General features: G+C 39.8%; 1 protein-coding gene across 1 annotated transcript; it reads right to left on the reverse strand.

Moving 5' to 3' along the window:
* Nucleotides 1-11073: 11073 nt before the first annotated feature.
* NAA30 (N-alpha-acetyltransferase 30, NatC catalytic subunit) lies at nt 11074-21980 on the reverse strand. Its single transcript, XM_081314189.1, has 5 exons — nt 21869-21980; nt 20860-21747; nt 15448-15571; nt 14630-14685; nt 11074-12997 (listed from the first exon to the last, which is right to left on the reverse strand). Exons 2-5 carry the CDS (start codon nt 21742-21744, stop codon nt 12860-12862), a joined length of 1203 nt encoding a protein of 400 aa, XP_081170315.1. The 5' UTR covers nt 21745-21747; nt 21869-21980; the 3' UTR covers nt 11074-12859.
* Nucleotides 21981-23678: the final 1698 nt, after the last annotated feature.

A 23678-nucleotide genomic window follows, 5' to 3' on the forward strand; every position in this document is an offset into this window, starting at 1 on the left:
GAATAGTGCAAGAAAAAGCAACAATGCACTTCCCAGGCTCCTTGTTCCTTCATCCCACCCCCTTCCTCCACACCTGATCTACCACTCTTTCATAAGGCTGACAGGCTCATGTTCAGAAATATCCCAAGAGACAGGTTACTATTGCAAAGCATCTCCAATCCAGTGAACTGTCACTCATGCAACCTGAAACATAGCTGAAGATTCTGCCCGAAGTATTCATCTACGTTTGCCCAAATGCATCTTGTTTTCTTCTGCCAGTTCTTTACACTGCTTGGGTAAGAACCAAAGCCAGGGTACTCTACAAATTGCTGGCCTTAAAGATCAGGCAAGCATATTTTACTGCTAACTCAGATTGGAGGAATTCTTATTGATGTAGCCATGTAGCCCAAACAGAATACCTGAAGGTACATTTTATTCAATTGCGACATGGCTAATGCTGAAAAACTATCTATCTGGTATCAGAAAGGAGCAGATCAGGCCTATGGAAGTGCCTTTATATCAGTCTGGGCTGGTAGGTGTACTCCAAACACAATGTTGTTTGGTAACTAACCTCTTTCCCTATGGATGTTTTCTTCAGCAAAGATGCAGGAAATCCTTAAAGCGGAGATGCTAAAGCTTAGACCTGCATTGGTTATAAAGATTTAAAAGTTTCTCCTGTCCAGTCATGACCAACTCAAAGGGGCGATACTTATCTACAATTCTCAGCCGAGGGAGCCTGTACTGCCTGGGAGATGCTTCCATCATCATGTGGCCACCATGAAAATATGGAACACAGTAACTTTCCCACCAAAGTGTACCTATTTATCTTGGTTTGGCTGTAACTTATGCAAACCATAGTTCCTGTCACTGGCTCAAAAAACTACCGGTAAAAACCTTTCCTCAGAAATCATAGGTATGACATTTTGACATGTTGTATGTTGTGATGATACAATGGATCCTTTTGGAATGGGTGAATGAGATTCAGGACAGATGAACAAATTATAAGGGAGAATTTCCTGCCCCAAGATGAATTGGGGACTATTGAATGCACATGTCTTCAAAGAAGAATGAAACAAAATAATGGAGAGCAGATCATTCAGTAAGTCATGATCCCTGAATGGAATTTCTAATTTTGGCATAACAGCCAAGAAGGAAGATCTTTTAGATGCTATTATTTTGACTCTTCTGCTTATGCACAAGTGTATGCTATAGATTTGTATTGTATATTGTATGTATTGTATTGTATTGTATTGTATTGTATTGTATTGTATTTTGTATTGTATTGTATTGTATTGTATTGTATTGTATTGTATTGTATTGTATTGTATTGTATTGCATTGCATTGCATTGCATTGTATTGTATTGTATTGTATAGATAGGTAGTGTCATATTCATTCTCTATAAGTAGTGTTTGAGTTATGACCATAGTGGAGTTTGCTTATCATGGTCGTAACTTCTGTTAGAATCAGGAATAGTAGTTTTTGGAAATTTATTTTTGTGAGGGTTGTTTTTTTAGAAGATGTGGTTCTTCACCAAAGTCTTTTCAAGTTTCTTTATGGGAAAACAGCTCGGTTTATAGTGCACACAGAACCCACAATTAGTAACTAAAGTTTCAACTTGTTAATGTACCAAAATGTTTTCCACAAAGAATTCTGGAATATTTTCATATCTAATGACATTTTATATCATCAGTATGTATTTGCAATGATGTATCTGCACATGTATAGGATCCAATCCTCCAAAGGTAATTAACAAATTTCAACAATAGCAGTAGAACATCGCCCAAAGTAAAAACTATAGAACCATCCTTCAAGATTCAGGTTTAAAAGACAGATTATATATGTTGCATGAACAAATGGGAAAAAGTTGCTCCAGAGTGAAAACATGGGTTTTGTTTTCCTTTAATAGCTGGGGCGGTGGTGGTGGTGGGGGGGTTGGGAACCCAGGATCTTTTTTGGAAAACAGAGAAAGAAGATAAAGCGTTTCATTTCAGAGAATCAATAAGTATCTTAGAACTAAGCTCATGTAAACATATCCTTTCATGGCAAGAGGTGCTTCTAATGCATTACTGGTGAAGGAAAACGGAACCAAACCTCCGTATCAGATAAGAGACTTCAGGTTAAATAGTTTAGATGGCTTAGATAATGCAGGATGTCAGATCTGTGTGAAAGCTACCTGGAATCTCTCCTTTACAGCGGTGCTGTCTCTGAGTTCTTGATCTGGTTAGATCTGATTCCTGACCCGAGGGGACCAGATCTGAACATACAATTTTTTCCCCCATGGCCGCGGTATATTCCTCTTTCGCCTAGAACAGGGGTGTCAAACTCAATTTCATTGAGGGCCGCATCAGCATTGCAGTTGCCCTCAGGGGGCCTGGTGGGTATGGCCAGGGTGGGCATGGCCTACTGGGTGGGCGTGGCTAGAGTGTGTATGGCCTACTGGGTGGGCGTGGCCAACTCTACGTCGTTCGCCTCAAGGGTGCCTATGGGGGCCTGGGCAGGAGTGGGACAGATCTGAGGGTCTCTGGCAGAAGGAGGGTCTCTGGGCCAGGGCCAAGGCAGTGGGGGCCGTTCCCTCACTGTTTCCAGGATGGCTTCACGGGCTGCATGAAACCACTTTGCGGGCCAGATCTGGCCCCCAGGCCTTGTGTTTGACATGTCTGGCCTAGAAGGTTACTTTTCTGCTTTGACAACTGATGTGCCATTCAAACAATGGCAGAAAGATTATCTACATTTGTGTGGCAGGAGAAAAAATATGAGTCAAATATGCTGCAAGATGAAAAGGAAAGAGGAGGGTTGGGTTTACCTGATTTGAAATTGATATTTTGCAGCTTGCTGTTTGGTTTGGATGAAAAAGAGTGGGTGCTTTTAAAGTTAGGGCATGATCTGAGATTTGGGTGGCATAAATATTTAAGTTAAGATCAATGCAGATTTTAAAAACCACTGCGTTACATGTGCCTTACTGAGATTATGAAATAGATACAAATCCAGGTGCCCAAAAATACCTTTGTGACTCTTAGCAAAAGAAACATACCGGTATTATAGAAAAGAAATTATAAGTAAACCCAAATGGCTTACCTTATTGTGGCATATTGTCAAAGAGAATGTAAAATAAAACCAAGAGAACAGCTGATGGCAGAAGGACAGACTTGTCATTTTTTTTAATGCAGAGTTAATAGAAAGATTTAAAGTAAGATCATAAAAACTTTTAAAGGATATTGAAAGAAGTTTGAAAGAAATTTGAATAATTGCCATTATCATTCTCAATGAATTTATGATGGTCCTCCCATTATGCATACTGTATTACATATTATTTGGGGGAAATCATCTAGATTTCTGTTAAGTTAAAGACAATAAATCATGAAGATTTTCTTTTCTTTGTAACTGGAGGAAACCTACTATGGGAAACGAATATTTAATTGCTGAAAACTTTGTTTTGATTAGCATCCTTCCTATTTTTTCCATAATCTTATACTACAGGTGAAACTCGAAAAATTAGAATATCATGCAAAAGTTCATTTATTTCAGTAATGCAACTTAAAAGGGGAAACTAATATATGAGATAGACTCATTACATGCAAAGCAAGATAGTTCAAGCCGTGATTTGTCATAATTGTGATGACCTTGTAGGACCATGGGCCGCCTAATAAATAACATGCTCTCAGCAAGGACCTTTCAAGTCATCATGGGCGATAAAATTAGTAAGCAAAGAGATCTGAATAATGGACTCCCTCAGGGCTCTGTATTGGCCCCATCCTTATTCAACTTATATATTTCCGATATACCACCCACGCTATCAACAAAGTTCTCTTACGCTGATGACTTGGCATTAGCATATAGCCACAAGGACATTGAAGTTACAGAAGGTGTACTTACAGCCGACCTTACAACTCTGAGCACATACTTCCACCAATGGAGGTTAATCCCAAGCGTAAGTAAGACAGTCACATCATGTCTCCACCTTAATATTAAACTGGCAAAAAGAGAACTCAATGTATACCTAAATAACAAATTGCTCCCATATGAGGCAACTCCAAAATATCTGGGGGTCACCTTAGACAGGACCCTGTGTTTTAAAAAACATATTCAGAATATGGCTGCCAAGGTTAACAGCAGAAACAACATTCTGCAAAAACTATGCGGAACAACTTGGGGAGCTTCAGCTCCAACTCTTTGATGCGCAGCCCTTGGGCTTTGCTACTCTGTAGCGGAATACTGTGCACCTGTGTGGATAAACAGCTCACATACAAGACTTGTTGATGTTCAACTCAACCATACGATGAGATTAATTACTGGGTGCATAAAATCTACACCTATTCACTGGCTACCAGTTCTTAGTCACATACTTCCCCCGCACTTACGATGACAAGAAGCTCTCATTCGGGAGTATAGTAAGATCCTGCTAAACTCTCTACCCATTCATGCCTATACCTCTGATCTCTTAAGATGTCGATTAAAGTCAAGAAATCCACCACTCCTCACAGCGCTTAAGCTGCTGGCCGAACATCAGAGCACTATACAAAAGTGGATGGAAGCATGGAGTAGCTATACCTCCCAAGATATTTCTGAGCATATTAATCCTAATAGTATACCTCCAGGATTTAATTTACCCCGACACATATGGGTGACATACAATAGAATTAGAACGACTCATGGGGTGTGTGCCGATTCTCTGTATAAATGGGGAAAGACACCTTCAGCACAATGTGATTGCGGGGCTCCCCGACAGACTATCCAACATATAGTGAGGGAATGCACTAATAGAAGATACCCAGGAGATTTTAAGGACTTCCTCTGCGTAACAACAGCAGCTACTGACTGGATCTCCAAACTCGACATTAAACTCTGAAATGTTATTTCTGTTTTCCTCTTAGGTTTCATAATTGCTTCTTTTTTAAAAAAAAATTGTTTTAACTGTTCTAACTTGTAAATATGAAGTGCTTTTAATTCTGTGTGTGACCAGCCATACGCTAAATAAATAAATTGTGATGATTGTGGCGTACAGCTCATGAAAACCCCAAATCCACAATTTCAGAAAATTAGAATATTGTGAAAAGGTGCAATATTCTAGGCTCAAAGTGTCCCACTCTAATTAGCTAATTAAGCCATAATGCCTGCAAAGGGTTCCTGAGCCTTTAAATGGTCTCTCAGTCTGGTTCAGTAGGAATCACAATCATGGGGAAGACTGCTGACCTGACAGTTGCGCAGAAAACCATCATTGACACCCTCCATAAAGAGGGAAAGCCTCAAAAGGTAATTGCAAAAGAAGTTGGATGTTCCCAAAGCGCTGTATCAAAGCACATTAATAGAAAGTTATGTGGAAGGGAAAAGTGTGGAAGAAAAAGGTGCACAAGCAGCAGGGATGACCACAGCCTGGAGAGGATTGTCAGGAAAAGGCCATTCAAAAGTGTTGGGGACTTTCACAAGGACTGGACTGAGGCTGGAGTCAGTGCATCAAGAGCCACCACACACAGAAGGATCCTGGACATGGGCTTCAAATGTCGTATTCCTCTTGTCAAGCCGCTCCTGAACAACAAACAACATCACAAGCGTCTTACCTGGGCTAAAGACAAACAGACCTGGTCTGTTGCTCAGTGGTCCAAAGTCCTCTTTTCCGATGAGAGCAACTTTTGCATCTCATTTGGAAACCAAGGACCCAGAGTCTGGAGGAAGAATGGAGAGGCACACACTGCAAGATGCTTGAAGTCCAGTGTGAAGTTTCCACAGTCTGTGTTGATTTGGGGAGCCATGTCATCTGCTGGTGTTGGTCCACTGTGCTTCATTAAGTCCAGGGTCAACGCAGCCATCTACCAGATTTTGGAGCACTTCATGCTTCCTTCCACAGATGAGCTTTATGGGGATGCTGACTTCATTTTCCAGCAGGACTTGGCACCTGCCCACACTGCCAAAAGCACCAAAACCTGGTTCAATGACCGTGGGATTACTGTGCTTGATTGGCCAGCAAACTTGCCTGACCTGAACCCCATAGAGAATCTATGAGGCATTGCCAAGAGAAAGATGAGACATGAGACCGAACAATGCAGAAGAGCTGAAGGCCACTATTGAAGCATCCTGGTCTTCCATAACACCTCAGCAGTGCCACAGGGTGATAGCTTCCATGCCATGCTGCTTTGAGGCAGTAATTGCTGCAAAAGGGGCCCAAACCAAGTACTGAGTACATATGCATGCTTATACTTTTCAGAGGTCCGATATTGTTCTATGTACACTCTTTGTTTTATTGATTGCATGTAATATTCTAATTTTCTGAGATTGTGGATTTGGGGTTTTCATGAGCTGTACGCCATAATCATCACAATTATGACAAATCACGGCTTGAACTATCTTGCTTTGCATGTAATGAGTCTATTAGTTTCCCTTTTTAAGTTGCGTTACTGAAATAAATGAACTTTTGCACGATATTCTAATTTTTCGAGTTTCACCTGTATGGGAAGCTAAGCACCCTTTCCTTACAGAGAAAATGCTAATCATAGGGCATTACTATGCTCAAATAAGAAGATAAGCAATAGACTGCAAGAAGGAATCTCTAACACTTTATAAAATCTTGGACAGTCTCTTCTATATATTTCCTAATGCACCTTTAAATATTGTAGATTTTCTTTACACTCCAATGATATACAGTCAAATCTTTTGGCAAAATCAGGGGCAAGTCTGCAGCAAGAATCATGACTATGCCATCAAAGACCTGCCCCCTCGATGGGCAATATATTACCTTACTGAAGACTTTTTTTTATAGAGAATGGGAGAATTATTTGAAGGATATATGTCATTCTAATCCAGATGTGAGCATGCTGCAGGCCACCTTTGGGCCTACATCTCCCATTTTGCATCCCCCAGAATCCAAGGTCACCCAGATGAAATTCTATGACATTAATGTTATTATTGGAGGGGATTTGGGCATTCATTTCTTTGTTCTTCTTCACATATTTATTTATAAAATGTATTAGCTGCCCATCTTACTATAGGGTAGCTTTGGGCGGTTTACAATCATAAAAACACATCTATACATGTGCAATTAAAATCAAATAATTAAAATCAACCGTTATAACCTAAGGACACATGGGGAGGGCAAGGGGAGATGGGATCTGTTGTTACTTGATCAACCACCTCCACTGTGCTGTTCCCCCACTGGGGCCTGAAGCCAATTGGCAGAGCCATATCTTATGAAAGAATAGGAGAATAGGTAGAATACATAGGTATTCTAAACAAAGTCTTTCCAGAAACTTAAATCAACATCATTATTATTATCACCATTCCTGGGCTGAAAATTCCATCCCAAAATCCTTCCATCATGCCACTATCTTATCCCTGTGGCCTCTCAGGTCAAAATAAATGAATTAAACTCAGATTAACATTGTCTATTCCCGTCCTGATCTTTTCAGTCCAAAGAAAAATATGAAAATAAAATAGAAGGCATGTGGTTTTTCAGCCTAAATGTGAGACACAAGTTCCTGAAATGTTCAGCTCAGATTTGACAGCTCTTAATGATTGTGGAAGGATGAAATGCCCTGAAACGGGGAAAAAAACACCCTTTGTGCGTAACTCTTAAGGTGAAAGTTTTCTCTCAGGTGTCACTTGTCCAACTTAGGCACATGATGATGATGATGATAACTTTATTGTCACTTTGAATGTACACCAATCGGTATACATCAAAATGAAATTTTGTTGCATACAGCTCTCAAAGGGTCACCACCTCCTGCTCAAATTTCACATTGTCCATTTTAGTCTCTAGGGAGTGAACGATGGCAAACAGGACAGATGGAAATGGGGCTCCATGTGGATTAGCCCTCAAATTCGCTTGTATTCTGACAACCTCGCCTTCTTTCCTTTTTCTGATCCTGACTCTTCCACCTTTTCCTTAAAGAGGCCTTGCTTCTTTTCACCCCTGGAGCACGCTGCTGCCGCCACCACCAACTCCTCCAAAAGCCTCTCTCTCTCTTCCTCTGGGCCTGCCGACAGCCTCATCCAGTTCCTTCGCTCCATAAGCTCCAGGTCCTCTCCTCCTCTGCCTCCTCTGGAAACAGCCCTGATTTGCAGTAGAATCCATCACTGGGCCAGCAGTCAGATCTTGCTGCTGGTAGAACAAATTCAAACAGCGCCAACGACTTTTAACGGTCTCACCAACAGTTCCAAAACAACTAGAAACTCGCCAGGCCAGCAAAGATTGTCGGTCGTATGTCGTATGTTACCTTAGTTCCACCATGTTGCTCAAACACATTAAAATCTTCCTGATCATGTGGCCTATAGCCCTTACTATCCCTCCCAAAACTATTCGCCTTCAAGAGCCAATGCAGCCGCAGCCATTCCAGGCGCCGCCATCTTAGAACTCTGACATAGTCAGTGACAGAGAAAAGGAAAGAAAGTCTGAGGCCCTTAGGATGCACTGCAAGCTCGAATATAGGGTTTGAAAGGTAGGGAGGCAAAAGCTGCCTCTTTGCAAAGGGGTTGGCTTTTTTTTTTTTTTTGCTGTTCCTTTAGGATCTAGCTAAGATGCCTTTAAAAGCTTTTTGCTGTTTGCTTGACTGCCTTTAAGACCCAGCTAGGAATCTAAAGGTGAAGTCCTAGTTGGCTTCTGAAGGCAGTTAGACAAACTGCAAAGCACTTTGCAAGGACCCAGGTTTTGCCCCATTTGCTGCTGGTGCTGCGCTCTAGCCAGCTAAACTTTTTCTTCAGGTCCTGAAGGCAAAAAGCTGCAGATTCGATTGGTCCATTCCTTTCTTCTACTCTTCAGCCTGGAGTCAAGGTAAGTAACTTACCAGATTTTGTCACCCTCTGTCCAGGCGTGCAGTGATTTAGTAAATGAGGCTTTTAAAAGGGATAGAGATTGGAGAGCAGAGGCAGAGAGTTTCGTTTCAGCAACTGATGGGGGGGCAGGGGCAGAAAGATAAACAAGTCTAAGCCTCTTAGCTTCGCCCCCTCTAGATCAGGATCGCATCTATTAAAGGAGAATGATGGTCAGCTTGAGCCAAACGTGTTAATGGGCAAATAAAGCAACAGGACCACCTTTTTAAACCCAGAGTTTCCAGTAGGCATTATGATTACAAGTCCCAGAATTATTCATTAGAATGCACTTTATCTAGGAATTCGGACATCATTTTGCTTTTCTGAAAGGCACTAAAATGTGGTTTACTCAGTGGGTCTGGGGACCACAATTGGAGATGGAGCTAATCAAGTGGCTGGTTTGTGTTGTTGCTGCCGTGGGGTCGGATGGAAGAGATTATGGGTTTTTATTATAGGATGAATTTTTAAATGATTTTCAAGCTGTCTGGAGACACCTTTGTGTCAGTTAAGCTGCTAATAAATTTGTTAAATAATTTAGTAGTTGCATTGTTGTTAAAGGACACTAGATTGGAGAAGCGTTGGAAAAGGGTGTAATGGGATAATGAGAGTTATTTAATTCTTTGGGTTGATTGTGGTGCAATCCTAAGTATGCTTTCTCAAAAGTAAGTCCCACTAACTCAGATGCAGGCTATTTTTTTTTACACCAAGTTTTATGCAGGCCACTGGGAGCATGATGAACAACTTGCTGTATTTTCAGTTTGTTTTGTTTTATTCTTAACAATAGATAATTAAAGGGCTTAAGTTAGTAGCCACATTTCTAAAGAGTTTCTACACATCCATGTTGCAAATGTGTTGTCAGCTATTGCTACGGTTTTTGTTATACGTGTACAACTGAAATCCTAATGACAAAGGGTGAGTCTTTATACCTCATTCACTTATACCTTCACATAAACAGCAAAGAGATTCACAAGCTCATATTCTTTCTTATAAATAGACCAGCTCATCTTGTAGTTTTAATATTTTAAATGAACTTGTAACTTGTTACCAAGCCTTGTTTCTTCAATGACTAACTGTGATGAGTCATTTTTCAGTGCAAGACAGCAGATATATTTTTGAACCTGAGGACAAAATTCCTTTTATTATAGTAAAATGGATAACCTGGATCCATTTGTACAGACTGTGAGGTAGTGATAGTAACTCTTCTGATGTACTTTGCTTTCTTAAATTAGGCAAAGATACTTTGTATATTCACTAGAAACTGCCCTGTATTTCCACAGGTTCTGCAATGGAGAATTACTATTTAAATGTTACCTTACAATCGTAGGAAGCTATATACGTTTTGCTTAACAACTGAGTTTTAAATACTGATTGAAATGTTGCTACATATTTGAGAACAAAACACAATACTGCCGAACATTTCAAATCAGTATCTAAAGCTCAAATGCCATTTGTAGAACATAAATTGGAAAGTGAAGAAAGATACCTCTGTACGTATTTTTAAGCTTCCAGTCATTCACCACACACATTTTTGCTCCCATCAGCAGCTAACTTCTGAATATCAGATTACAGACTTTGTATGCATCTTTTCAGCCATTTTCATTTTAGCAACTTTTACAAGACTTTTGGGGGGGGAAGAGTGAGGGAACACTGAAACATGTTTCAGATCATCCAGAGAATTAGTCTTAAACCTACCTTGATTTATCTTATTTTTAAAAATAAAAGTAATTCAATGAGTTTATTCTGACAGTAAAAAAAATAATGTGCTATACAACTTTTCTTACGGTTTGAAATCTAATTTTCCAATTACTTCATATTCCTATTTAACAGAGGTGTTTTTAAGCAGTGAAGCCTTATGGATTAAACAATAAGGATCTTCATTATCGATTTAAATCTTAGGGAAAACCCTCCTAATATAACACCACCAACACATTAATCCAAAACATGAAAACTTTGTTAACTGGAATTAAAGAAGCCCCAAAGGAATGAATACAAGAATTCTCCTGAAAACAATTAATAGTTGGGGGCATTCTCTAATTTTCCCGGTTCACTTGTAGGAAACTTATTTTTTTTAAGTGTAAATAATTAAAAAAGAAATTTCCAGTCTGATGTTGTCACAGGACTGTGTCACAATTTAACTGTATTGCCCCATTCTCTAAACATCTCAATTAATTGCAAACTGGGCTTACCTGGTGGTTTAGAAGAGCTTTCTTCAGTCTGACACCTTCCAGGTGAAGTAAACACAGCCAACTAGGAAGACTACACTAGAGGTTAAAATATTTGATGGTGCTCAGCATTCAGTTATCTACTGCTCAAGCCTGGTGCTGCATACAGGGATAGAAAGCTGCTAAGAACTCAAATTCAACCATCAAGTGGATGAAAGAAAAAGGGGAAGCCAGCTATACAAAACGTATCAGGAGATAAGTGCCAGTTTTAAATTAAAATCCTTTATTTTTTCCCAAATACAATTCACAACTTATACATAGTGGGGGAAATGCTCAGACTGTGCAAAATAAGGATGGCCTTCCTTTAAATTTGCTAAACTATCCAGAATGGGTATTCTTCTCCAGAGGACTAGAGATACAAGTCCTCTCAAATGTACAGTAACTTAAACCATTTTGTAAAATGATTGAACTTAACATATTACATAGTAAGGCAAATTTGAATTCTGAAAGGTTTCCTGTCAATAGAAGAAAGATTTTTTTTTTCACGAGTTACTTGGGATCAATTTTATGTTTTGCTTTTATATATTATATACTAATGCTGTCATTGCTGAACTGCCAAAAAGAAGTGATTTGCTTTACATATTGCACTGACAGACAGAAGTACACAGTGTAATTGGTGAAAAAGAATACAAGCCCACGTAGATGATTTTAAAAAGAGGGAAGAACTCAAAACCAACCTTTGGACACTTCTCTGTCAAATGATTCCGAAAAAGATTACAACTGCAAGAGATCTGGCTTTTCCAAAATAAAAAAATAAAGTGAAAGCAGCTAAAGAACAAACATGGTATTTGCAGTTTGAAATTCATTTTCAAGAGCAAGAACTGAAGACAGAAGCATTTTTAAAACATGGAAATTAAGCATGAGTCCAAGCAGAATTTAAATTCATTCAATTATTTAAAAATAATGGTTCTTTTAGCTATTCTGGTGATAATTCTAATTAAATAAAAGTTAATTCAGATTACATTAATTTGTTGTTTGCTTTTTAAAAAGATCCCTCACTCTTTTTAAAGGAAAAAGTGCATCAGACTCCCTTTTAGCAGCTACTCAAAATTGTTCTTCTAAAAAATAGCTTAGACTTTTTACTGTAAGACGAGGGCTTCTTAAGCCCTCACATGGGAGTTCTGTCCAAATGATAAATGAAATAATTTATTATCAAACCCAGAGTTTAAATAAAAGCCATTCTTGCAAAGACAAAAAAAATCAAGAAAAGAAAGCATGCACTCAAATTAGCAGTGGAGACAAATATACGTATTTCTACAGGCACTGGCAGACGCAATTTAATTGTTACCGTTACTCGATGTAACACACACCCCACCCTACAATACATTTTTTCATCCACTAATCACTGAGGTACCAATATTTAAGAATGGAAAGTTCAATATTGAAAAATAAAACCTAAAGTTGAAGTATTTTTTATTTTCCCCAGGAAAAAAAAACTATGGTGAATTTGTATGAAATGTTAGTATACTTATAGAATTTTACAATTACATTGGCTTTTCTTTCTCTCTTAAACCAAAAAAAAAGGTTGTGTTCTGCATACACAGGTTCTTGATTAAAATCTTCACCATTTATATAACAGAAGTCAGTAGACTTGCAAATGAAAAGAGGAGCTCTTGGCTACCTATTGGCACATCTTCCTGGTTACAAAGAGGATTTGAAGTCTGAAACAACCTGTTGTAAATTCAGAACAAGATGCGCCATGCCACACAGTGCAACAATTTAGGTGCAATGCTCGATGAGACACTCACAGAGAAGAGCTGTATGGAAGTTATTACATCCAACTGCAAAGCAATTCCACACAAATTGCATTGAATGCAAAAGATGCTGCTGCCATGTTTGTTGAGAAGAAAAGTCCTCCAATTAACGCAGCCAAAGTTTAAGACGCAATGCATCAACTCCATTTAAATAGTATCTGAACAACCTCTTGTCTCGCACAAAGCCAAGGTTTTCATAAAGTTTCAATGCAGATTTGTTCGTGATCTCAGTCTCCAGGACAACCTGCAAAATAAGACATATTTTTCAACAGGAGGGTTTTTTTGGTCTGCTTTTTAATTTATTTGCAGGACTTATATGGCTAACTAGCTCATACAGATTTTAGGCAGTTCGCAACAAATAATAAAAACATAAACAGAAATAGACTTCCCTCCTAGGCACCAGACCAAATGGTTGCCAGCTCAACCACTGCCTGGCTTGTTCCGTGCCCTCACGGCAGCGGCATAGGGCATGACACACGAGGCGGCAAACGGCTGGTTTCAGTGCGATACGGCTGTTTGTCGCCTGGCGGATCCTCCCCCTTCTGACCCATGTGCCATTATACTGGTTCCTTACTGCCACCCAGCTTGTTCCGCGACCTCATGGCAGAGGCATTGGGCAGGAGGGGGCAAACAGCCGGTTTCAGCACAATGTGGCCATTTGCTGCCTCGTGCATTGTGCCCAATGCTGCTGCCAGGCCTACCGTATGTTAACTCTAACACCTAATGGGAGATGAGAAGCCCTGGGGAAAAAATGGAAAAACCTGGGTGGGAAAAAAAACGGTTTTTCCCATTTGTTTCCAAAGCATTGTTTCCTTTGCTGTGTGTTTGTGGCGGGTCGAATCCCGAGTGCCACGTAACAGAGTGAGCGCCTGTTACTCGTCCCAGCTTCTGCCAACCTAGCAGTTCGAAAGCACGTAAAAATGCAAGTAGAAAAATAGGGATCACTACGGTGGGAAGGTAACAGCGAGTAAGAGTAGAGTAGACGAGTAACAGGCGCTCACTTTGTTACGTGGCACTCAGGATTCGACCCGCCAAACTGCCAACCTTCTGATCGACAAGCTCAGTGTCCTAACCCACTGAGCCACTGCATCCCTTATAGCTGTGCTAGCTTCCTCTAACTGCCAACTCCCCTTGGTTTGCCTCTATAATCTGAGTTACTTCTGGCAAGGCTTTGATTTCTTTCTCCTGGGTAGACTTTTGCAATTCTTCCAATTCTGCTTATGTGAACACTTTATTTCATATTAGAAACTGATGTTGATCTGCTAGCCTCTGTTCTGTTATTTCTGTTTCTGGATGTTATTCTTTCCAGAACTGGTGCATTCATTTCAAAAATACTCTTTTTTGGACTAACTGTAATAACAGATCATTATTTCTTTGTTTTCAATCACTGTGTATTTGTGAAGGGTAAACACCTTTCCTTCCAGTAGTTCTGCAGCTACTAGCCCTAGTTGCTCAATCAACAGTCCTGAGTCCTGTAACTTATTTTTCACCAGATGTCCAGGAAATCCAACACCGAGTCCTTGTTGACTCGGGTGACGACCCAGCCAGTATGGATTTCTGGGTTTACATGCTACCATTTTCATGTACTGTATCCCCAAAATATCAAACTTTTAGTATACTATGCAAGCTCAGATCACTACCTTAGGTCACTTATATTATTATCTAGATCTGTTTAGGGGTTTTGCTCATGTATTTTTCTGCGTAGCCCAAAGGAGTCAAGTTCATTTTTTTGGAGTCCCAGAAAACATAAAGTATGTTTTTATATATTTTACTTAAACTGAAGACTTGCTTACATAAGAAACTGCATTTAGAAGAACAGCCTTCAAGTAAAGCAAGGGAGAAAAACAAAGTTCCTTCAAAGAAACAAAATAATTACCTCATCACAATCTCCTTCTACCATGGCGTAAATAGCTTTCTTAACCAAGTTTGTACCTGGAATACAAATAAAAAAATTTTAAACTTCAAGTACAAATAGTTATAGCATGAACTAGTCTGTGTTCTGAACTTCTAACACATGCATAATTTAAGAAGTAGCAATTAGTAATATGATAGTCTACACATTTCTTAAAAAAATTATCTCATAAGGGAGAGGGAAGGCAACCCAAACACCCAAGTCTTTACATTAAGTATAAGTGAAATATCAGGCACAAATTCAAAGATCTTATTTAGGATTATTCTTTAGCATTTCTGACTTTCAAAAATTTGCATAGCAGTTTCCAGAGGCAGTTTCACTTAATTTCACTTAGCCTGCCACAACTTACAGTGTAAAGTAAGGGAACCAATGGGGTACAGAATAAGCTAATAAAATCATATTCCTTTCCTTTAATGGGTTAAATTTCTGTCCCCAGTCTCCTTTTAACCTGTGAATGTCTTATATACAGTGGTGGCTCACAACAGAAAGCAGCCAACCTAAACAGAATATATTTCACAAATATGAGGCATGTTTGTCTTGTCAAAATCACTGCAACAGAACAGGGTTGGTGATGAGTTCAAAGTGGATATCCACAGAATAAGGATTCATGAGCTGCACATAAGTGTATGACAATAGCAGGCTGCTTCATTTAAAAATTATTGATTAAAGTAATTGCCACAAAGAAAGGCAATTGTATGCAAAAATATTTACCTCAAAGCAATAGCTAACTGAAAGTATATTACTTTCAGAAGGCTTCAAAAAGATGCAACTGCTATTCTTACCTATGCCTTTTCTTCTGTATTTGGAATCCACCGCTAACATGGCTATATAACCTCTACGAAACATCTTTTTGTGCATGTCCAACTTGCAGACGATTGCACCTACGCACTCATCACCTACCATTGCCTTAAAAACAAAACAAAAACCAAACAAAACACATCTTGTAGGTTAAGGCTAACACACGGTGCCATAAAATCACAATTTTATAGACACATTTTTAAAAAGACCCCATCTTGGAAATTCCCCAAAACTTTACTTATTAACAGAAGGTTAAATTAGTTTCTTGGAAAAGTAATATTATACTCTTTAGCTTGGATGTTAAGTTGCATGAGCACAAATATCTGCCCAGATTCAGGCACAGTGTATTAATTTGCTACCACAAAGGGCTAATAGTGAACAAGAAACTGCCCCAGAATGAGTAGATGCATCTTTTATGTATGGAATGATAGCACTCAGGGTGCCTTTCTTTTCTTTATCGCTCTTTTTTGTCTATGCCAGACATGTCAAACACAAGGCCCGGGGGCCAGATCCGGCACGTGAAGTGGTTTCACGTGGCCCGCAAAGCCATCCTGGAAACAGTGAGGGAACGGCCCCCACTGCCTTGGCCCTGGCCCAGAGACCCTCCTTCTGCCAGAGACCCCCAGATCTGTCCCACTCCTGCCCAGGCCCCCATAGGCACCTTTGATGCGAACGATGTAGAGCTGGCCATGCCCACCCATTAGTCCATATGCACTTTAGCCACACCCACCCAGTAGGCCATGCCCACCCAGGCCACACCCACCTGGCCCCCTGAGGGCAACTGCAATGCTGATGCGGCCCTCAATGAAATTGAGTTTGACACCCCTGTTCTATGCTATTTAAAAAAGCTTCACAAATCTTCTGAGGGGCTTGCATAAGAGGCACACACACAAAAGCTAGGAAACCGTGCAAACTACCTTCTGTTTATAATATTTAGTACTCCAAACATTAGCTTTAGCCTGCTTGGCCTGGATCTTAGAGTATTTTATCCAATATCTCAGTGTAGTTTGAATTATTCTTCAATGATACTTTTCTATTCTTTGAGAATGGATCTTTTATTTTTATGAGGAATAGAATTATTAAATTCCAAGTAGAAAACACATAACTGAAATATTGATCAGCAATTCTAATAAGAGCTGCTATATTAGAGCTGAAATAACTGACTGAAACATGAAAAAAAGCTTTTGTAAGATTATGAAATGTAGATCAATTTTAAAATTTAATTTTTAATGAGCACATTTTTAATTTTTATGTTTCAGCAAGTTATTTCTGACAAATCCATTGCATGGTTCTTTTATACAGATATTGCTCGAAATATACTTTATATTTTACAGATGTTAGTTTCAAAATATGCTTCTTTTAATGGCAAATCTGACAAAAAGCACTAGCATCAATTTTTATCCTCCTACAAAAATACAAAACTTAGAATGTTGAGATTGGAAAAAGGAAGAATTGAAAAAGAAAATGTCATAAATCCTGACAAAACATATTGAATCTGGCTACAGCTGTAGGTGAAATTTCAGCTGAAACCTAACTTTCCCACTTTCATTTTTTTTCTGATCTACTTTTTGCATTAGGTACATGTAATAAGAGCAAGAAACATATACATAGTTAACACCACTGTTCAACCTGTATGATTTGTTAATATGATTATGCTAGCATTCAAGGTATGCACGTACCCTCATGCTTGCAGATGTTTATTTATACAATATTTATAATGCTCATATAACTGATTGTTGCTGCAAAGGAGCATGTTGCTCATACCATGAGTCACAATTACTGACCAAGTTTGATGAAGTCAAGAATAAAAAGTTTAGAATCTTAAGATTCTAAAACACCCAGGCAATTATAAGTGTCAGAATCAGTATTTTCACCTAAAAATGAAGCTAGGTCAAAGTTATGCAGGTAAAATAATTATATCTGCAGAAAATTTGACAAATTAAAGAAATGAACATTATTAGATTCAGACTAGATCAAACTGATACTGCAATAAATTCTGACAGACAGAAAGAGCAGTGAAGCAGCAATAATAACTAGAAAGATAAATGCCTGAGTATTCCAACCAGGGTTATGATCATGTATTCCTGTGAGTGATCAGTATCTGATCCTGGGAAATCAGAGGACTTTTTCCTGTCCTTTCGAGAAGACAATTCTAAAAAAAGCATTTTGGTTAAAGCAGTTTGTAATTGCTTCCTAAATATTTTCTAGACATTCCAATTTATATATTTCGCTAACCAAACCCAATAAAGGTCAGGTATATGCTACAGACTTCACCTTCCTCCTCTTGGCTTATGTTTCTCAATGGAGCCTCAAGTCCTTAGCTTTTTTTCTTTTTCTTCTTTTAAAGGCACATTAACCATAATTTATTCTATTATCCCAACCATAGAAAAACACAGCAGATGAATCAATGAAAGAGGGGGAAATTGCATATGCCATGTGAAAATCAGACTGAATCAATAATGTAAACTGAGAGTGGACTGATTTCAGGTTTGTCAGATTTGCTTTTGTATACCAAAAGGTATGTATTTAGAATTAAAGGATTGAGGAACTCTGTTCCAATCAGTTATAGGGGGTACCCTTTAGGAATTTTACTTCCTCTATTCAATTGAGTATATCTGGGAGAGTAATTTTCCAACTATTCTAAAATCCTTAAAAGTTAAAATCAAAGCTAGCTACTCAAATACTCAAATAATACCAATATTATTACCAATATAATACACATATTATTGCCAATATAATATCAACACCAATCAAGGTTTGGATAATGTTTAATCCAGATAATATGTGGATGTTCTTGAGCTTTCTGACTATGATAAAATCCTTAAAAGTTAAAATAGAAGTTAACTATTCAAATCCTAAAATAATACCAATATGATCACCAATATATTAATCAATGTTTAATCTAGATAACATGGTATTCCTGAGCAATCCAAAGGTAAATAATTCCTAGTTGCCTTAAAAGTAATTTTGGAGGAAAAACTTAATAAATGAATGTTCTCCTAGCTTCTTTCAATTATGTAATGATCCTTAGCCTAGTTTACAGGCAATCTATAAGCTCTCCTCATATCACATAGGGATTTGGTATTTTTACAAAATATATTCATGATATATGGAAAACAATAATTCTGAGCAGCAACACACCATATTCCTCCATATTGCATCCTGGTTTGATGAGAGTCCCTATCTAAAAGAAAACCTAGAAGGACAAGTTGCAGCCTTGCTTAACAGAGCATACAGAAGTAACCCTTCCGGTTCTTAATTAACTGCAATGCTACTGCATTAACCGTTAACACCCCGCAATATTAAAATATTCATTAAAAACTCAATACATCAAGACAACATTGTTAAGACTATATCCCCTATACTCATATTAAACTAGTAAGAACAGGACTGGCATAATGTTTTTCAGTTATTTTCTAAGTTTTTGCTATGTAGTCATAGCTATATGCTATATGTAACCATTTACAAACTTTTTTTGTCATGTCACTTTGTTTTTAAAAAGTCGGGACTATATTTAAAAATAAAAATAGAGACTGTTACATTTTCAACTATTTTTGTTCCTAGTTTACTTTAGAGATATTACGCTATTACTGAAATATTGTATAGCAAAGTTTGGATTTCTGAAATGTTTTTCATGAGAGAGCATAGGGGAAAAAAATGTAAACTTTTCTGTAGGGTCTAAGCCAGTCATTGCTTAAACTGTCCATTCATTAGTTAAACAAATAGGAATATAGGAATGGGCTTTTCTTATTCTTATGTAATAGTTATTACCTACTTTTATGATTTTGCAAAAGGGAAAATAGATTTCAAATGAAAGCTGTAAATCTGGACATAACTCATCCAGCTAGGGCAGCGGCTCCCAACCTTTTCTATACCCCACACCCCTGAAATGCTTTTGATATATTCTCGCACCCCTTACAGAAGTTTGAAATAATGGCAACAAATTATGCATATATACTATAATTTTGAAAACCCAAGTTTTCGCACCCGATTGGGAACCCCTGAGCTAGGGCAAGTTTCCCCAAGGAAATGCCCCTTATAAGCATTTACATTACACTGACTTGTTAATATATAAATCTTCATTTTCCCATGCCGCCCTATCTGTATCCCACTCAGACAAGTTTTCATGTTTATTGTTCTTTTTGCCTTTGCTTCAACACCTCAAATATCCTCAGAAAGCTAAAACTTGTTAGTAGCTCATAGGCATCTGATAAAGTAGAACAAACTCCATGTATTTTGTCATTTCCTTGAAAAGATCAAATGAATTTACTAGATTTTCTCACACTGAGAATTTTAAAAATGACTGTATTAAGGGCCTGTAGACATTATCACAAATAAACACAGGTCAAACCATTAGAAACTTTTCTTTCAATTTGTAAAATATTTTAGAGATATCTTGAGAGAACTGACTTTCAAGTAAGCATACTCTTTTTTTCAGTTGTTTGTATGATACATGCAAAGTTTTAAAAGGAAGGCTGGCTAACCTGATATATGACTAAGTAGACAGCAGTTTAGACTGCTAATAAATAATAAGACTAACATAATTACCTTTTTAAGAAGAAATATTTAATGCAGTATGGTAGAATCATTTAAGAAATCCTTTTTTTCCTTTCAAATTACCCTCTCCTTACAATTATGGTTCAAGATCTATGCTCACCTTTTTAGGGGAGAATGAACTGCTTTCTGTATATAGAATCATGTCTATTTAAGACATACAATTTGGTAAGAGGTATGTTGCACATAACATGTAGGTTTTCATCTCTGAAAATAAGTTGCAATTTAAATTTTATACAAAAACATTAAAATTACATAAATGGTACCAAGTTAAAATTGAATACTGTGAAGTACCAAGGGATATTCATATTTAAAATTCCCAAAATGAGTTTTTCAGAAGCGTTGTAAGATTGCATTAATCCTAATTTACTTTTCAAACATTTGCTCCATAAATAGAAAATTTTGTACAAATATCAACTCAAATATTTTCTAAGACATTACTACTTCTGATTTTAACTGGGCAAACATTGATAGAGCAAACTCTAAAAAACAAACTAATGACAATATAACTCAGCATCCCCAAACCATTTAAAAATAAACATACAGAATTCCAAATTCACCAAGCACAATTCAATTTCCTTTGTCCTGGGAACAAAGTTATAGAGAGACTGGTCTTCAGTTTACACTGTACATGTGGGCAAAGTTTATGAATATTTCTGCATAATTCAAGCCACTTACACAATTACCTGGTTAGCATATGATTTATTTTACAATGTGCCTACTGGTGAATGACAGATGTGAGAATTGTACTCTATAACTTTCTCCATATCACCCACCAACATTTTTCCTTTAACCCTTCAACCTTGCAACACATTTTTAATCATGTCTCCACCCCAACTTACCAAAAAGCAAAGCTGAGGCCAGTTGTGGATAAAATACCTATAAGTGTAAATGGAGTAGGGTTCAGACAGATCTTTGGTGATCAGTCTCATGATGTCTGGCATCTGTAGCTCGGACTCGTATCGGACATATCGTATTGTGAGGTCCCCTTTCTCCTCCTTCACCTGCTGGGGGGCCCAGGAAGAGTCTGTATGGGGACCCATGGAGCATTTTTGCAAACTGCAGGTAGAGGCCAAGGATCTGGAGAGAAGTAGCAAGGACTCCTCTTCCCTTTCCAACTCCTGGTCCTCGCCTTCCTCCAACTCTCCTCCCCCAACCAGCCCATTCCTGTCCCCAGCAGAGGGAGCAGAAGCATCATGGTGGTGGTGGTGGTGGCGGCGGCGGTGTTGCTGCTGCTGCTGGGACTGTGCAGTCCTTGCCTGGGGGCAAGGGACCTGGTGGTGGTTGCTGAGTGAAGATGGACTTGTCTCCTGTTCCCCTCCCTGACAGGGATGCTGGGGCTCCTGCCCGTGTCCCATTGTTTTGCCAGGACCAGTGGTGATGGTGGCGTTGCCGTTTTTCTTGCTACTGGGCGGACATTGGTTCTCGTTGCTGTTGCTTAAAACCTTGTCCTTCAGGGAGCTTCGCAAGTGCCGCAAGTCCGACCCAGCGATGAGCCCGTTGAGCTGATGGCAATGGCGATGGGGCTGGCAAGCGCGGCGGCGGGGCAGGCTCCCCTCCCGCATGCCTTCATCCTCAGCTTCCTCCTCCCTGCAGGAACGCCTTCCTCCTTCCTCCTCCTCTTCCTCCTCCTCTTCAGCAGTTCCCGGAAAGGGAGAAAGGAGCGCAGCGGCGGCTCCCGGCGGCGAAGCGAGGAGGCTGCTAGGCCCGGGCGGTACCTCGGCCATGTCCTGAGGAGACCAAAAGGAAGGAGGGAAGCGAAGAGAAAAAGTGTAAGAAGAAAACACCCAACGCTTCCCTTTTCATTCACACAACCCCACCCGCGTGCTCCCTCTTCTTCCTCCTCCTCACCCCAAAGTCCCTTCAGCAGCAGCAGCAGCAGCCGCGGTACCTCCCGCTCCCTTTCTCCGCTCCTCCTCATCCAGCGGCCGTAAAGCGCGACTAGGTTTCCTGTCAGGCCTGGCTGCCGCGGCTCCAGAATCAGGGAGACGGCGCGACACTTCGCGTCGCTTCACTTTATGGTTGGCCCCGAGGAAGGACTGAGAGAGAGGAAGGAGAAAGGGGTCAGAGGCGTGGCTTCTCACGAGCGACTTTCCCTCCGAGGCGAACCGCGCGCGACATTGGATTGCCGCTCGCTTTACGGCTGGCCTTGCCGCTAAGGGTTGATATTGTTCCCGGCTCCATTCCGCTTGCGGTGGTAGTCAGAGACTCTATGGCAGGGGTCTTCAAACATGGCCCTTTTATGACTTGTGGACTTCAACTCCCAGAATTCCTCAGCCAGCCAAGCTGGCTGAGGAATTCTGGGAGTTGAAGTCCACAAGTCATAAAAGGGCCAAGTTTGAAGACCCCTGCTCTATGGTCAGAAAAGGAGAATGAGGCCGTACTTGGGGTTACCTTCCTGTAATGGAAGGCTCTGGCGACATCGGCGAAGCGGCGCAAGCGCACATTGTCATTAAGCGCCGACTAGGCAGGAACAAACGAGTGAGGGGATGGGGGAGCGAAAACGGAGCGAGCGCTGAAAGGCGTTTTCTACCAGACAAAGACTGGAGTATATCACCAGGATAGCTTAAGGGCAGCCCGTGCAGCAGGGACCTTTTAAGGGGAGGGCGGTTGTGCCTTATATATGGAGGAAGGCTCCTTCTGCTCTCCCAAAGTATTTTTCAAACTTGGCAACTTTAACATGTTTGGACTACAACTCCCAGAATTCCCCTGCCAGCATTCTGGTAATTGAAGTCCTCATATCTTAAAGTTCCCGACTTTGGGAAACCCATTGGAGTGATCAGTTTCCTTAATATTAATCAGCTGAACCATGCAAGAGCTATTTCCATATTTTGGGTGTGATCACACATTCCCACTTCATCAGACAAAACTGGGAAGATATTACTCCGATGAACTGAGAGCTAGTTTGGTGCGGTGGTGAAAGGCACCAGGCTAGTGATTTTTAGCTGGATGCCTTTTGGCAAGTAAAGAGGTAGGCAACCTCGGCTCTTTTATGACTCATGGACTTCAACTCCCAGAATTCCTGAGCCAGTTATGCTGGCTCATAAAAGAGCCGAGGTTGCCTACCCCTGGGCTAGTCTCTGTCTCTCAGCCTTCTGAAGAAAGAGACAATAACAAGCTACACTTGAAGATGTTGCCAAGAAAACTACAGAGGCTTGTTGCTGTAGTCACCAGAAGTCAAGGTTGATTGGATAGAATGTAACTGGAAGCAATCAGAAATGGTGGTTGTGGAGGAACGTTCAAATAAGCAATCTGTGCTCAAATTTGTCAGTTGAATTTGCAGGTGTATGAACCAGATATTTCATAAAATATCTGAGGTAAATCATTTGGTTTAACTCTGTTGTAGTAGCATGCATCATCTAATTCTAAGGAGTAATGGCTGATGGTGTTTGTTGACGTGATAATGCCTATACTCAGTGGATTTGGACTACAACTCCCAGAATTCAACATCAACTTCCCATCATCCTGTGCGCTCCCACAGGGAGGGCCTTCTCAGGGTGCCATCCGTTAAGGAGTGCCGGCGGGTGATCCCCAGGGGGAGGGCATTCTCTGTGGGCGCGCCCGCCCTTTGGAATGATTTACCGGTGGAACTTCGGACTGCCCCCGTTCTGCGTTCATTTCGCCGGGACCTGAAAACCTGGTTTTTTTTATCTATCAGGCC

Source organism: Vipera berus, assembly GCF_964194415.1.
Source record: "Vipera berus genome assembly, chromosome: 1".
Lineage (NCBI taxonomy): Eukaryota > Metazoa > Chordata > Lepidosauria > Squamata > Viperidae > Vipera > Vipera berus.